General features: G+C 39.4%; 2 protein-coding genes across 2 annotated transcripts in view; one reads left to right on the top strand and one right to left on the bottom strand.

Moving 5' to 3' along the window:
- The window catches only part of LOC121316088 (probable E3 ubiquitin-protein ligase HERC1), a 64,515-nt gene extending 59,733 nt beyond the window's left edge, over nt 1–4,782 (top strand). Inside the window, exons 77-79 of the mRNA XM_041250848.1 lie at nt 1,738–1,890; nt 1,991–2,296; nt 3,063–4,782. Of these exons, the coding sequence (XP_041106782.1) occupies nt 1,738–1,890; nt 1,991–2,296; nt 3,063–3,248 (645 nt within the window). The 3' untranslated portion in view covers nt 3,249–4,782. The remainder of the gene's footprint in view (nt 1–1,737; nt 1,891–1,990; nt 2,297–3,062) is intronic.
- Nucleotides 4,783–5,364: 582 nt separating this feature from the next.
- LOC121316082 (long-chain-fatty-acid--CoA ligase ACSBG2-like) lies at nt 5,365–14,458 on the bottom strand. Its single transcript, XM_041250834.1, has 12 exons — nt 13,974–14,458; nt 12,986–13,074; nt 11,032–11,152; nt 10,704–10,784; nt 10,389–10,538; nt 10,043–10,213; nt 9,421–9,602; nt 8,383–8,616; nt 7,984–8,201; nt 7,615–7,754; nt 7,221–7,464; nt 5,365–6,817 (listed from the first exon to the last, which is right to left on the bottom strand). Exons 1-12 carry the CDS (start codon nt 14,292–14,294, stop codon nt 6,744–6,746), a joined length of 2,025 nt encoding a protein of 674 aa, XP_041106768.1. The 5' UTR covers nt 14,295–14,458; the 3' UTR covers nt 5,365–6,743.
- Between the last annotated feature and the right edge of the window lie 1,327 nt (nt 14,459–15,785).

Raw genomic sequence — 15,785 nt, 5'->3', positions numbered from 1 at the left:
TACAAGAAAAACTTCCACCTTCACTGTATCCTTCAAAAATTAAAGCGATCCTTTTTACTCATGCTACCTAAGGATGAATTATGAACTGAGAAGGCAGCAGTGTTTGCTGCAAGCAAGGCTTTTTTTTGCTCACGATAAGCTTCATTACTTCTAACACCAGTATGTGCAGTAATCACACCATCAGTTTTTGTTGGTCACATAATGCATTTATCAAAAAGATTAGCCTTTGATAGGTGGTGTGTGTTATCCTCTGATAAACGGAGAGATACACGGAGGTTATGCTGACCCATCTCACAGGCGCTGAGGAATTAGTATTTAAAAACAGTGACCACAGGTCTGTACCAGCAATGCTATTAACGGCGGTGGCAGTACCCAGTTTTGCGTGCCAATAATACGAGAAGGCCAAACGAAACACTGCATAAACAAAACTACAAATAAAAGCCGTGAAGACAGTAAGTGCTACTCTGCTATTCACAGAGGTCCCACTGACACATCTCTGTATTCATGGAGGTCCCACTGACACATCTCTCTATTCATGGAGGTCCCACTGACACATCTCTCTATCCATGGAGGTCCCACTGACACATCTCTCTATTCATGGAGGTCCCACTGACATATCTCTCTATTCAGAGGTCCCACAGACACATCTCTCTATTCACAGAGGTCCCACAGATTGGTCTCATCATCTTGGTGCACAACAGTTGATCTAAACTAGTGGTCCTTACTGGTCTGCTATGTCTTTTAATTATTCAACTCATCAATCCAAAGCCTTGTTCTAACAATGTCTTTAAGTGAACTTATAGCAACTAAATCATTAGGGACTTGGCTGGAACAAGATCTATGATTGGAGTGAAAGAGACAGGTTACTATGACTGATGTAAACAGTGTTTATATATATGTTATATATATATATATATATATATATATATATATATATATATATATATATATATAAATGAACAGTGAATTAAAGAGCAGTGTTTTAATAGTGTACATTTAGTCATTATTTACATTTAAACACATGCGTATAGTTTACTACAGGACAAATACATTGTGTATCGTTAACTGGAAATAAACTGTTTGTGTCTATCTAAAAAAGACATGATTTGTCGACTTAGGAGCTATCAGTTAGGTGTTGTTGCACTTGGTATTTTTTTTTTTTTTTTTTGTGTGCATTTGTATTAAACTGTTAAAGATGATTAATTTGGTGACGTTGGTATTTTGTAACTGAACCGTATCCTGTTAAGACCGCCAACACAGCATTTGACAGGCTGCACAAAATGTCAGTTAATCAGTCTAGGTGATTATTGGTTGTTAATTGGAAATTAATTATGTCCTGTGGTTACTTAGTAAAGCCTGTCCACGCAGCATTTGACAGATTGCACAAAATGTGACAATAGATGTGTTTGTGAGATATATTAAGAGAGTTAATTTCTCAAAGAAGCAATGGTGTATGGCGAGTGGTTTTTGAAAAATCGTGATAGTAAATGGGGTATGATATCGAGCAAGGTGATATGAGATGGGTTCATCTGTATTTGTCATACAAATTCATTGCTGAGATCCCTGAGTGTTAGTGAAAGACATTCAGCTGTGACAGAGGCCACCGAGTAAACAAAATATTGAAAAAAAACAAAACAAAGTTAAGTGTAGTAGTTCTGCGTGTAAAATGTGTTAAATAAGGAATGGAAACACAAGTTTTCAGTAAAATCAGTAATGTTCTTTCATTGCTCCTGCTAGATGATTCCTCTGGACTCCTTTATGGCACGCAGTGCTGATGGCAGGCTGGTCCCCATAGTTCCTGGAGGATGTCACATCCCTTTGACCTTTCCAAACAGAAAGGACTATGTAGAGAGAGCAATCAACTACAGACTGCATGAAATGGACCAACAGGTAAGTGAAACCATTTGTATGCAGATACATTGCCTAAATCAATAAATTGCTAGATAATGAAATACCTATTTGTCTGTCCCCATTTGTTCTTTGTGTGCAGGTGGCCGCAGTGAGAGAAGGCATGTCCTCAATCATCCCAGTGCCTCTCTTGTCTCTGCTCACAGCCAAGCAGTTTGAGCAGTTGGTCTGTGGAATGCCAGAGGTGTCTGTGGAAACACTGAAGCAGGTTGTGCGTTACCGGGACATTAACGATAGCCATCAGCTGATTGGTTGGCTGTGGCAGACCTTAGAGGAATTTACCAATGAGGAGAGAGTTCTGTTCCTGCGATTTGTGTCGGGAAGATCTAGGCTACCAGCAAACACGGCTGACATCACCCAGAAATTTCAGATCATCAAAGTCGACCGGGTAAGAGAGAACCGTTACAATCCAGTAAAGTTCTAGAATCACTATACTGTCCGATTTTACTTTTCAGTTTTCAAAAACAGTTGTCATTGAATTTGTTTCTTTCAGTATTTCTTAATAAGATTTTACCACTATAAATTGTTTTATTTCTATTTCTACTTGTACATAGGTAAGTTTGCTTGGTTTTGAGGTTCACACAACTTGATCGATTACAAGATTTAGAGGAGATGTATGTTATTGTAAATCAACAATATCAAGTCTAATTCTGATGAAATGTGGTTGGCACACGTTATTGAGAGTATCAGATTCTGGGAATCGAAGGTGTCCTTTTCCCTAGGTTTAAGTACGGTACAGTATGTTACACTTGTTTGTCAGGTTTGTAAAAGATATACATTACAAAAAACTGTGCAGCAGTTTGAATTACAGGTCTCAGTGAAAATATCCAGAACATTCCATATCAAAAAGGAAGAATAGAACAGTTCTTGTGTTACAGCAGTTCTTATGTTACACTATTATTAATTCCCCACTGTGTTTCTCTTGTACTTGTTCACCTTTTATTTAAATATAGAATTCTGATTTCTAAATGTGACCTATCATACACCTGCACAGCCAAGGGCAAGCAGTTACCATCGACTAAAGGTCAAAATTATTTTCATGTGATTAAGTACAAAACCTTTGATCAAATAAGAAGATTAGTCAACACCAGCTTGGACAACAAAACAAATCTCTTCAGTAATAAGAGACTTGCTTTCTTCCGTTTTCCCCACAGCCCATCAATGGCCTCCCTACAGCACAGACCTGCTTCTTCCAGCTGCGATTGCCACCTTACACAAGCCAGGCCACCATGGCAGAGAGACTGCGCTATTCCATCCACAACTGCCCTTCCATAGACATGGACAACTACATGCTATCTCGTAACACTGACACTGCTGAGGGCTCTGAGGCAGAGTACTGAGCAGATCAGCAGACAGACTTCAAATACCTGAAAAGCACAAATACCTTCAGTGCTGTGTTTAGAGCTTGAAGCAACTCATTGGTACAAAAACTCTTAAGGCTAATCCCAAAACTGTGACTTCCAAGCATTACACCCGAACTGGAAAGCACCTGTGTTCAGTAGCATCAGAGCCACTCTGATTTCTGCCCCTCAAATTTAGAACTACTTGAAGACCCTATTTCATATTCTGAGACACTACACTTAATGGAACATTAAGAGGCTCGCTTTAGCAGCTCTTCGGGTGGTTTCAACTTATAGCATAAACCTCTTCTATTAAACATTTGTAATAAAGGGTGTTGGTTGTTTAAGATATGGTTAAATTGTATGCATTTTCAAAGGTGTGGAAATCCTAAGGAATAATGTAAATCAGTCCACCCCATCATTGTGTTTCAGGAAAGAGTTAAACAGATGGATGTGGCAGTCGTTCAGGAGACCCAATCTCTCACCTGTCCTAACACTAAAAATGACAAACAGTAGGCTTGAAATAGAATAAAATGACAATCTCGACTTTCACTATGGGCAGGTGGCTTTGACATCTGGCTATCCCAAGTACATTACTAATAATGTACAAGAGTTTATCAACTGGATTAACACTACAGCCATCAAAACCATAATGCCAAGGGTCATGAGTGTTAACAAGTAGTATAACGAATGTTGATGAACTTGGTTGATCTAAATTCTCACAGTGTTATGCCAGTGGTATTGCTGTGTGTCCAGGTTTCATTTATATTCTTGAACCAAGGAAAGCTACTTGTAAAACAACCCTCCTGTTTACAGCAGAAGCCACTTTGTCAAAGGCAGGCTTGAACTCCACAGTAAGGCTAATTTTATCATAACACCAATGCATTATCAAAATTAATGTACAGTTTTTTAAATCAAAACCTAATGGGCTTAACTATGCGCAATATATTTGATTTATTATACAGGAGCTATGTATTCTGGTTAGGTTGAAAGGCACCTATATGGTAAATAGACACTGTATATTTTAATTACACTTCTGATTTATTTTGCTAACAAAAACAAATACCTATTGTACTCTTAAAAGCATTAAAGATTAAAAAAAAAATGCAGTTGGCCAAAATGAATAGTTCAAGTCATCTTTAAAGTGCTGTACTGCAATTACTTTGAAATGTTAGTGTACCAATCTTCTTTCTTTAAAGAAATTGTACTGCCTAAATTTTACACATCCTCTTTCTGTAGTTTTGAGTTTAACATTTGTGAATTAAGTGCTCTTTTTCTGTGCATTATTTTATCTTAGAAACAATATTTGTCAAGATATTCAAGAATATTCACAAGCCCTGGAAATAAAACAAAAATCTACTTAAAGGAGATGCTACTCAACTGGACATCTCAGTAATACCAGATCTTTCAAGTTTACAGGTACACTGTGGTTTTATTGAAGGCATGCTTGTTTGATGATGTAGTGTGTGCTGTATGGGTACTGTTACTGAAAGCAGAAGGGACTTAATAAACACTAAACCCTGTATAAACAAAATAAATGTAATGCTGTTTTTATTTTTTTTGGGGGGGGTTGGTATCTTTAATGTTGTAAATGTTAGATAATGCATTCCTAAGCCATCAAATACTATTCTAATACCTTACACTTACAACAAAGAGGTGATGGTTTTGTTCAAGGACAGTCTGCTTGACCCTATCCTTTTATTATGACATGGGTTTACACTGAACTTTTAATTACTGCACCAGTGGCTGTCATTATGGTAAATAATGAGGGGCTATGCTAATATTTCAAATATTAGGCCTCATAAGAACATACCATTAATTAAACCCACATTGCATTAAAGGGTGTTGATGATTTACCCTAGACTTTAGAATGACATTACAGAAATGTTCTACTTAACTAATCATGGTCATTTGGGTTTACAGCAAATGTCTGAACATAGTCTCTGCTTTTAGCGCCACTGATGGTTAAATACAATTTGTTTAATATTTCTGTTACGATTCCCTTCTAACACAAAATGCGAATGTGCTCTGCTAAGGTTGTGGCATTAGGTTATCACTACTAATTCCACTGAAATTATTTTCTTTAAACCTACGTTCTTTTGAGTTTCATGTGGTTACCCTACCCACTTAGGAGCAGCCCTTGCATGATTTGGTTTGATGTAATGCAATAAGCATTTCTTAACATGAGATTTGCAATGCAATTACAGAAGAAAAGCAAGTGTGTTCATCTTCGTAAAATGCTGATTCTTCAGGTTGTCCCTTGAATTTGATGCACTGACCCACAGAATGATGTTAATTGTTCCAAAGTGGCACTGGCCTACCCTCTCCAGGCATTCCATGCTTGGAACTTGCATTACCAAAGCATACGAAGAGACTCTAGAAAAGAATGTTCCATTCTGGGTGCCAGAAGTCATTGTAAACATAACTAGAGCACAAGCAATAGCATTTCTTGAATGCAACCTAATGCTGACTGGGCATTGGTCAATCTCTCGTGTAAACTGCAACTGGTCCATGCAGAAGGAAAGAGAACTGAATTTCTGAATTTGCTCATTTACATGTGCTTAACACCTGGGGAAAGCAAAGTCAACTAGGAATGCAAGCAAGCAGCAAGGGATTAGCACTAGTCCTAATATCTTTCACATTACAGCGATAACATTTTAGTTGAGACAGATAAAAGGAATACCACAGTTACCTGGATAACCAATGTTTGGTGGTAAATGAAACTTGGACAGAACAAATGCAAACCAGATATTTTTATTGTGTAGATTTTAGTAATTTGTGAATTAACTATAGAATACAATCTCATTGGACCAGGAAAACATGATTAACAGGGTAGATTGCACAATTTAAAAGAAAGTACTGCATATAGTGAGTTACTGCAGTATGTACTGTATTTTCACACTCTGGGCAATTCACATATGCTCCATCCTCAAACACTTGTCCACAGGGCTGCATGTGCTTTTCACATGTTCTTTTATTAGGACAAACCACCCCAGGACTTCTGACTCACCCACTAAGCCTTTTTGAACACACCTCATGCATTTTTTACATGTCCAGGATGCATTTAAAAAAAAAAAAAAAAAAAAAAAAAAAAAGTTACCTTCTAAAGACTAGTAAGAATCCACCATAATACAACAGTAATAATACATAATTGCAACAAGTTTATTAATAGTGCAAAAACACTCAGAAAATAGCAGAATAGCTTTTGAAATTGCACACACACATTTGGCACTATGCCGATCGTCATTTAAAAACTGTGTATATACAATTAGTGTTTAAATCAGTGTAAAATTAAGGTTCGTAGCAAACAACCACCTTTAGGTACTGGCAATTAAAAGGAAGCAATTCTACATTTCATTTAACAAACGTGATGGTGTTTTGTGCAAAATTAAGAAATGAACGATCCATAGAAAAAGCAGCAAAACAAAATTCCTATTCACAGTTCAAAAGCCTTAGCTTCTTTAAAAACAGATCTCCTCAGCTCCTTGCATCACTTTACAAGTAAAATTCTTCAATTTGATTTTTGTACATTTTCTGCACCACAGGCCTCTTCAGTTTCATTGTTGGGCCTGTTAAAATGAAAATGAGAAAGTGAAGCCAGATTCTAGGCAGCTGTGCTCTCTTTACAATTTGAAGCGATACCAAAAGAGTGTTCACGGACTAAATGTACAATATAACAGATAGAGTAACGAGCTGGAAAGGACCTATCAATTACACAAAAGAAAGACTCCATATTCAATAGGAAGTGTTTTTTTTTTGCACAGACACCTTTACTTATTTCACAGTAGACAGTTCCATTAAACCCAACAGACAAAACTGCTACAGTATGCAATAGGAGCCTTTAAAAATAACAAAAAAAAGCTACACACACTTGCAAGTTCACAAAAGGATGAACATGTACCATAAAAGAGAACAAACAATCAGAGAAACAAATACAGATCTAGTGATCTGTTTTAGTATAAAGCTCCTCACCAAGCTCTCCCCCTGAAATGGAAAACTCCTTCTCCAGGATGGTCCACTTTTGGATTTTCTGGGCATTGGAGGTTGCCTTGGCATTGACCCGGTCAATCCCCGCCTGGATGGCTTTGAAAACAGGCAGGTGGTTCTTGCTGGTGATCTCGGACAGGCGATTGGCCCGGCAGCCTGTCTGCCTGCAGAACTCCTTGGATTGGGGTGTCAGTTCATCAGTTGGCTCCCCATCTTCATCCACATTGCACTGGGATGTGGGTTGTGATTAGATAAGTGAAATATTAAATAAAGTTTGAATTTGTAAACATGAAAATGGAAATCCACACAAAAAATTAAATGCTAGATGATGCAAACTATCACTGCAATAGATAATACTGTCATAGTAATACAGCGGTACCTTAAGGGTCAGCAAAATGCTGAGGAACTTGCGCTTGTCTCCGATCAGCATAGCGTTGCTGACGATCGGGAGTTCCTCTTTCACAGCATCCTCAATGAGCACTGGGGGGATATTCTCCCCGCCTGCAGTGATGATCAGCTCTATGGGGAAAGACCAGAGATTGAAAATGAGCTTACAAAACCAGTCAGAGCGAGATGCCAATGATTGATTCAAATGTTCACAATGACAAATCCCTCCTCCACAAATTCTCAACTTTAAAAGCCCTCATTGCACAAACAGTGGACATATCAGAATGTTATTCCAATGTTAATGCTCAATATTAACCCCTCCCCCCTCCTCCTCCCCATCTATTCACTACAGTCATTTTACCCTTGATGCGGCCAGTAACATAAAGGAAGCCTTCAGGGTCATGCTTGCCCAGGTCCCCAGAGTGCAGCCAGCCCTCCTGGTCAAGAGCCTCCTCCGTCTTGTCGGTCATGTTGAGGTAGCCCATGAACACGTGGCGTCCCCAGAAACAGATCTCACCATTCCCTTCCTCATCTGGCTTATCCAGTTTAGTAGAACAGCCAGGAATCTCCTTACCACAGCTGAAACAAAGAAGCCACAGCTGAGCAAAACTGTACCTAGTGGACATGTAGAGTACTTTTGACTAGGTGCTGTTATAATGCTTTACTAGATGTGGTTAACACAGTACTTTGGAAGGACAAGCACACTTAAAAAGGGCTACATTGTACTTGTCAAGAAAAATGGTCGGTCTGTGGAACGGACCTCATGATGCGGAATGCTGCCTCACTGGAGATGGTGTGTGGGCCAGTGCTCTCGCTCATGCCATACAGCTCGTAGATGGGCAGGTCGAGGCTCATGAAGTACTCCAGTGTGTCCTTGGTAATGGGTGCTGCTCCAGTGAAACACTTTGTGCAGCGATCCAGTCCTAGTGCTGCCCGCACTTTCTTAAACACCAGGTTGTTTGCCAGCATGTAACCCCAGGGGACAGTTTGACTCCTAAACCAAAAATAAATAAATAAACCACACACCAAACATTAAATTTGAAGTATTTGCTTATCATAAAGTAACAGCTGGTATCAAGGCTCAGGAGGCTGGAGCAGTGCTGCATACAAGAATGTTTCTGCAGTTTAATTATTACATGCAGCTCTTGGGTGTGCAGTCTTAACGCCCATCTGCGACGTCATATTTTGTGAAAAATATTTTTTAAAAAATTGAGTGGTGGCCAGTATTGCTTAGGACCCTGAGAATAAATGTGTATTATGTCATTGCAATCACTCAGGTGAAACAATGTCTTGTAATTTGCCCAGACATCAATATTTGCAATACTTCCTGAAGGTTTTGTTGACAAGGTCCCTCGGGTCATAGAACAACATGTTTGTATACATGTATCTAAGCAGAATACATAAAGTGTAACATTTGTATGGTTTCTAAAGCACTTAAATGTTCCCCAGAGTGTTCTGAAAAGACACAATTTCCAAGATGCTACTGCAAAATAGATTTGTACTGAATTTATAGGAAGCGTCAAACACAGCCAAAAAAAGCCTGGTCCTCAGGGAGCACCCCACTGAAACATCCTGAAAGGGTTGAAATGAGATTATACTGGTATTCCTGTATCCCTTGCATTTCAATGAGATTATACTGGTATTCCTGTATATCTTGCACTTCAATTGCTCGTTATCTGCTGCATTGTACAGATTTACAAAAAGCCCAATTGGAACCTGGCGACCTATCACATCTAGAACAAACACACCCTTAAAATGCAGGCCGGGCAGAGTTATCAGGAAGAGTCTGGTACAGTACCCGTTCATGAAGTTGTAGTTTGCCTGGAGTCCGACGTACTTTGCCCACTCCGCCACCTTCCTCTTCACGAGAGAGGACTTGGAACTCTGGCTCTGCATCTTCTCCCGAATCTTCTCCCACACCCGCGGCACCGCCATAAAGGCTGTCGGACGCACCTCGCGCATCGTGTTCAACAAGGAACCCTGAAAAGCGTCCAGCACCTTTACTTGACAGGAACTTAGTGTCTTGATTAAGAACGCAAGTCTCAGGCCGAGTTCCCTCAGACCACCACCCTGTTCTGGAACACTAGGATGAAGACTGTACATGTGTATGACACATGCTGTTTGAGTACACACAGCCCAATGGGAGACAGCACAAGGGATCAGCACTCAATGTAATGCCCCTTCCGAGTGTAAGCTTGAATAGCAAGAGAGTAGCGCCTTGGACATGGAAACAATTACTCAAGAATGATGCTCAGAGATAAGACACAAGTCACTTAACCTAGCAGCTTGTGGAAGATTTTTTTTAAAATTTAAAAAACAGGGTTCGACTTGGGCTTTCATACAGTACATAATTTAAAATGTGTCAGTCTACATAATGCCAGGAAATTTGGTAAAGTAAAATTAAATCTAAAGATTTTCACCTTCAGTGCGTCTGGCTCTGCGAAGTAAGTGGTTGCTCCAAACCTCATGGAAATCCAGATGTCAGAAAGCTGAGCTGCAATGTGACTGAGTGGAAGATAACTTATAACACATTCCTCAGTCCCATTTCCAAAATTAGCTGTCTTGCCAGCAGCTTCCGCCATCCACGTGAACTGAAAACAGATAACTTGTAATAAACTTAATCTCTCAACCCTACCACCTCCACCCTCACCCCCAACACATGTCCTCTGTGAGCCACCTCTTGTTACAACAGATCCTACTACATGCTGAGAGAATGGGTCTCGCATCCTAGTCCTGCATCGTAGCCCATGAGATTTATATACTCACATTGTCGTGGCTCAGCATGACCCCCTTGGGCTGACCAGTGGTCCCAGACGTATAGATCAGACTGCAGCACTGATTGGCCTTCTGGGATCCAATGACATCATCAAGCTGTGCATCAGGGATCTGCTTGCCCAGTTCCATGAACTCTTTCCACTGCACAGGGGAGTTTATAAAAGAGAAGTGTATGACCAAGATGCAGCTATAGGCGAGGCTCCAATGGCACGGAAGATTTTTACAAAGCACATTTGTTGGCATTTTCAAACGAATACTCTGTTGGCGAGTGCCGTTGATTTAAAAAAAAAAAAGTAGCAAGCTTACAGTGTAGAGGTTTGGTTGCTTTTCTTTCAGCTCGTCTTTGTATTGAACAATAGCCTTCAGGTGGGGCAACTGGTCCTTAACCTAAGTGATTGGAAAAATAAATATATACAATTAACCTTGAAAAAAGTAATCTCATTTACTTCGAAAATTTAAATAAAAAAAATGTGGGAACAGCAGGTGAACACTTCAAGCAGCTGTACAGGTTTTGTGATAGAAGTCACACATTTGCCTTTGAATGTCCCCCAAAATTTGCTTAATACTTTCGTTCCAAGTGATCTAGTATGCAAAGAAGGACATTGGGTTACTGTGACTAGGCCACTACTGTTACCTGTAGGATTTTGGTCAGCTGCTTGTGATTCTCCACCACCAGGACGTTCGCTTCACAGTTGTCTGCCACATACTGACAGGCCTCGGGGGAGTTAGTTGTATAGATACCCACAGCTAACCCTCTGAAGAGAGAAATAAAATAAAAACCTTGACTATTCAAGGTAAGATTTTGTTGCCTAAACCAGTTGGAATGCCTGGCTCCACCTAAAGAATTATTATAATAATTCATAACTGAAAACACTGCAAAAACCACAACTCTTGGGAAAGAATCTGGGCACTAACTGTCTTCTACTTTATCAACTGTTCCTGGTCAAGCAGCGACTTTCTAGGCTGAACTGCCATAAAACAGACGGTGGCCCATAAATCTTCAGGACTCTGGATGGATAAGTGGGTTGCTGTAGTGAAGCAATATTAAAGACTGGATAGTTCAATCTCTGCAGTTACAAAAACCACAGCACCTACCAGGGATTATCCTGGTAGAGAGGGTTACCCTACATATAGGTCACATTTACAGTAGTCAGGGCATGGTTTCACCAGCTACATGCAAGTTCAAACTTAGTTAAAAGCACAAGTGTTAACTAACTTCTTTTACAAATTACGTTAGGCGTGTCTTTACGTTTTTTACGATGGTGCAACGCAAAGCAGTCAATTCCCAGATCAGCTCTATAAAAATCTGGTTATCTGCATACACTGTGCCAAGGACGTGGTCAATGCAAAATACTAAAACAATTAGTATATAATGCTTTTTCTTTCTATATTAGTCTACCAATATACATGGTTAAGGCTACAATTAGGCACTTCTGGGAAAATATGCACTGAAAATACAAATCTGCGGGAGTCTAAATTGTTTGGTTGTGTACATATAGATGGATCAAAAACACGTTTAGTACAGATATTGATCTGGACCAAATCAGGATACACAATAGTAAGTGTTCTAAATGAACGCAATTGAACGACGCATTTTCTTCGTAGGGGCTGGTCATTTCACAGTCATGCAGCCAATCACCTTGGGGAGAGCATCTTAAATGCCAGACTTGAAACATGATTTTACGGTGCAAATATAGATTTGCCGAGTGCTGCAGACTTGAGACAATGTTGACCGTGACACGGTTCAGTTTGTATTAACGTACACAATCTTTGTTTTCTAATATTTCAGTTTTACCTAAAACATTGAGTTGCCATATTAGACAAAGTCAGATCTTTCAAACACTTGTTTAAAATTACATGCATGTTAGTGGGGTTACCACGGAATTAAAGCTATTTCTAAGGCTCTCAAAACACCGGTTGATGCTCATTTCAGAGGGTCCAGGTTTTCACCTTTCACTAGACTTTTACCCAATGCCAAGTTTATGTACCGCCGCAAATTGGACAGGGAATGGCAGACATAAGGTGACTTAATTGGTTAAATCAGCTAAAAGCTGTGCAGCGTCACCACTTGCTGTACAAAGGAAGCATTGCAGGTCATTTTGCTGTGCAAAGTGGTCACAGCAGTTTAGTCACACAAACATAGGCTGCATTTTCAAAATTGGATAAATGTACATTTAAAGTAGATGTGCAGAGTTTGTCTATATAAAAAAAAAAAAAAAAAAAAAAAAAATACACAAGGATGCACATCACAAGACTGTAGATGATGTCATTCCGACTCATCGCACAGGGCTGGAGAACCTCATATCCACCTCAATTGGAGTCTGAAGAACGTACTGCAAGTTTGAACTCAAGTAGCATTTAATCTAGTCAAAAGCACCGCTCTTATTGGCTTGGTGTACTATTTAAAAGCGCTCGTCTATGTTGATGTAGCTAAAAAGAACATTTGGTGACCATTCCATGAATTTGTTTTTTTGCCGCACCTTGCCCATGAAATGCAATTACCGTGCCAAAACCATAGCCTTAGACATGGTACATTAGTTTTCATGACATTTCTTAATGTAAAATGGTGTCCCGTATTTTATCATTACCCTGCCAAAATAGACCCAATCTCTGCGATGAACCACTCTGGAGAGTTAAACCCCAGGATGCCAACGCCATGGTAACGTTCCAGGCCCAACTGAGGAAGAATTAAAAAAGCAGCATTACTAGATTTACTCAATCCTTACATAAAGACTTAAAGCTGAAGCACCAAGTGTGTGGTTAGGTTGTGAAAAGTTGTAATTGCTGACAATTTAAAAAACAAAAAACTACCTCTGTGAAAAATGTTACCCCCTCTGCATTGCCCAACCTATGTTTGGAGTGCAATATCAGATAACAGGGTATTACTTTCTGAAGCCTTTGTAACACAAAGCCTGCTATTTAATAAAATTAAAAAAAAACTGCACCTATTTGACCCTTCTGAATATAGTCTACAAATGCACTATGTATTTACTAGTTTCTTCAATGGGGAGTCATCTGATTTTTGTATTACCACTATGTCAAGGTTCTATAGAAGTTACAATGCACCTGAAGCCAGAAGAACTACATTTCTTGGACATCTTACAGTACTGAGACTAATGTAACATTTGTAGTTTCTGTGAAAAAGGTCAATAAACAAATTCTGCCAAGAAACAGGATAAAGGTCACAAAAAAATAAATAAACACAACACACACCACACAGTGGAAACTACAAGAGACATCCCAAAATAAAAAGCACAGGCTTAAGAGTCCTACAGTAGCTTCACAATGCAATATCTTTCATCAATATACAAGGGGAAAGCATTACCAATCAGCTTTAAACAAACCACAAAAATAACATACAGAATGTTACTTGACGACGTTGCTGAAAATGTCAAAGCAGAACTCCTGAAACTTTCTGCCAAGATTTCTCCCAACCCCCCCACGTACGTAAACTATCCCATTTCTGAAATATTCAAATTAAAACAAAATACTTCTCCAGATTCACTACCAGATGGTTAGGGGCTTCAATTTAAAAATCCACACCCAGAATCATACACTGCACTAAGTGGAACTCACCTTAAGAAAGCTTTTGGCTGCCAGTCTGCATTCGTTGTAGTACTCCCTAAAGGTCAGGGTTGCCCACTGGCCCTCCTTTTTAACAGCAAGGGCAGGGGTCTCTCCATATTGTTCCACGGTACGCTGAAACATCTGGTAGACCGTCACTGGAGTCTCAGACCCTGGCCCAGACTGCGATAACCGCAGCTTGACCGGCTCGTCCCTCTTGATAGTCCACAACATCTCTGAAGGAGCCAGGGATGGGACAGGTATCTGGACAGCCGTAGGTTCAAGTATTATCACCCCATCTTCAGAAAAATCAAAACATGGGCAGAGGTCCATGAGTGAATTCCTTTCAGGAACACAGCTTCTCTCAGCAGGTTGTTTCGATTTCCACTTTACAGCCTTGAACTAGCAGTTAGACACAGCATTAAACTAATGAGCAGCTCTTTAATAGGAAGTCTTCTATTCACACACAGCCAGTAAAACCAAGTGTGGGGAATTTGACCGTCGCCTTCTCTACAGCACGCATAATACCCGAGCTGGGATTTGTCAGAGCTAAAAAGGAGCTCAAATTACGACACATTAAATACAGGAGGAAATGACATGCAAATACAGTACGCAGCTATAATAGACAAAACTTGCACTTGTTTTTAAATAGAATATTACTACACAGATAAAGCGTAAAAAAAAAGCGATGGATTCAAACTGCAGCATAAAACTACAAAGACCCTTTGGAGGGCTTACACGCAATTGAAACTTTCCAATTCTGCCATTTGCAACACAGCTTTAAGCTTGTCAGACAATACTGTAACTGAAGTCAGACCTTTAGCAATGGCGATATTTGATATCTATATTATATTCTGAAATACTGTACAGTGGTAATTTGTCCATTCAACAGTGTTTTAAATCAAATAAAATTATAAATGCATCTACAATACAGCAATAGAACATGTGAATATTTGTGGTGAAATAGTCAATTAAATTCAGTTAAATGTGTTCAGGCAGATAAACTGTAAACATGACTGTACGAATGAGAAGTAAAATGTCAAGAGAATTGCAGATGTCTGCATGTCAGAATGCAGAGAGTACTTTGTTCACTTTGACAAGTGCGACATTTCGCATGACTGCCTCCCTGACCGCTTGGGTTCAGCTATTGCACAGAGACTCTGGAGAAGTCGTCAAATCAGTGTTGAGAAGAGACACAGGCAGCTTGTTTAAAAGGAATAAAAATGAAGGCCAGAGCACGATTATTGTACTAGTGAAACAGTGATTTCAAAACATCAACTTTGCTTACCAAAGTGTACAAAAAAGTAAGTTAGCAGAGAGATGTTTTCCTCTACCAGAGAATGCATTTGAACTGCAGTATAAATTTACAAATACAGTATAGCAAGGTTAGTTTATTGTAAGTGTAACAGGATGGGTGCTGGGTGTGAAACGGCGACCCCACAAGCAAGCATCTTCACCTCTAGGCAAGAAAGCCAGGTTAGACTGCCTTTGGTTAGAGCTTTTAACCTCATCTCCATAATAGAGCAGGCTAACCCCAGTGTACTACACAACACACATTTCTCATAATCATACCTGAACTTAAAACCCAACAGTGGTGTTCAGATTTTAAATGCCATTGAACAACTTCATTAATTTACTGTTATGAAGGTCAGCAATTAGACCTTCAAACTGAACACACACATTGACTTTATTATTGAACTACACAGGTGATACATTATTGCCCTCTCACTTTTCTAATTGGAGATTAATCTCAGGAGCCCCAATTAAACCTTTTGAGGATTAACCCTCCATAATTGGAGGGAATAATATCTATTAAAACTGTTT

Source organism: Polyodon spathula, chromosome 1, assembly GCF_017654505.1.
Source record: "Polyodon spathula isolate WHYD16114869_AA chromosome 1, ASM1765450v1, whole genome shotgun sequence".
NCBI lineage: Eukaryota > Metazoa > Chordata > Actinopteri > Acipenseriformes > Polyodontidae > Polyodon > Polyodon spathula.
This window is presented reverse-complemented; position numbering and strand designations above follow the sequence as displayed.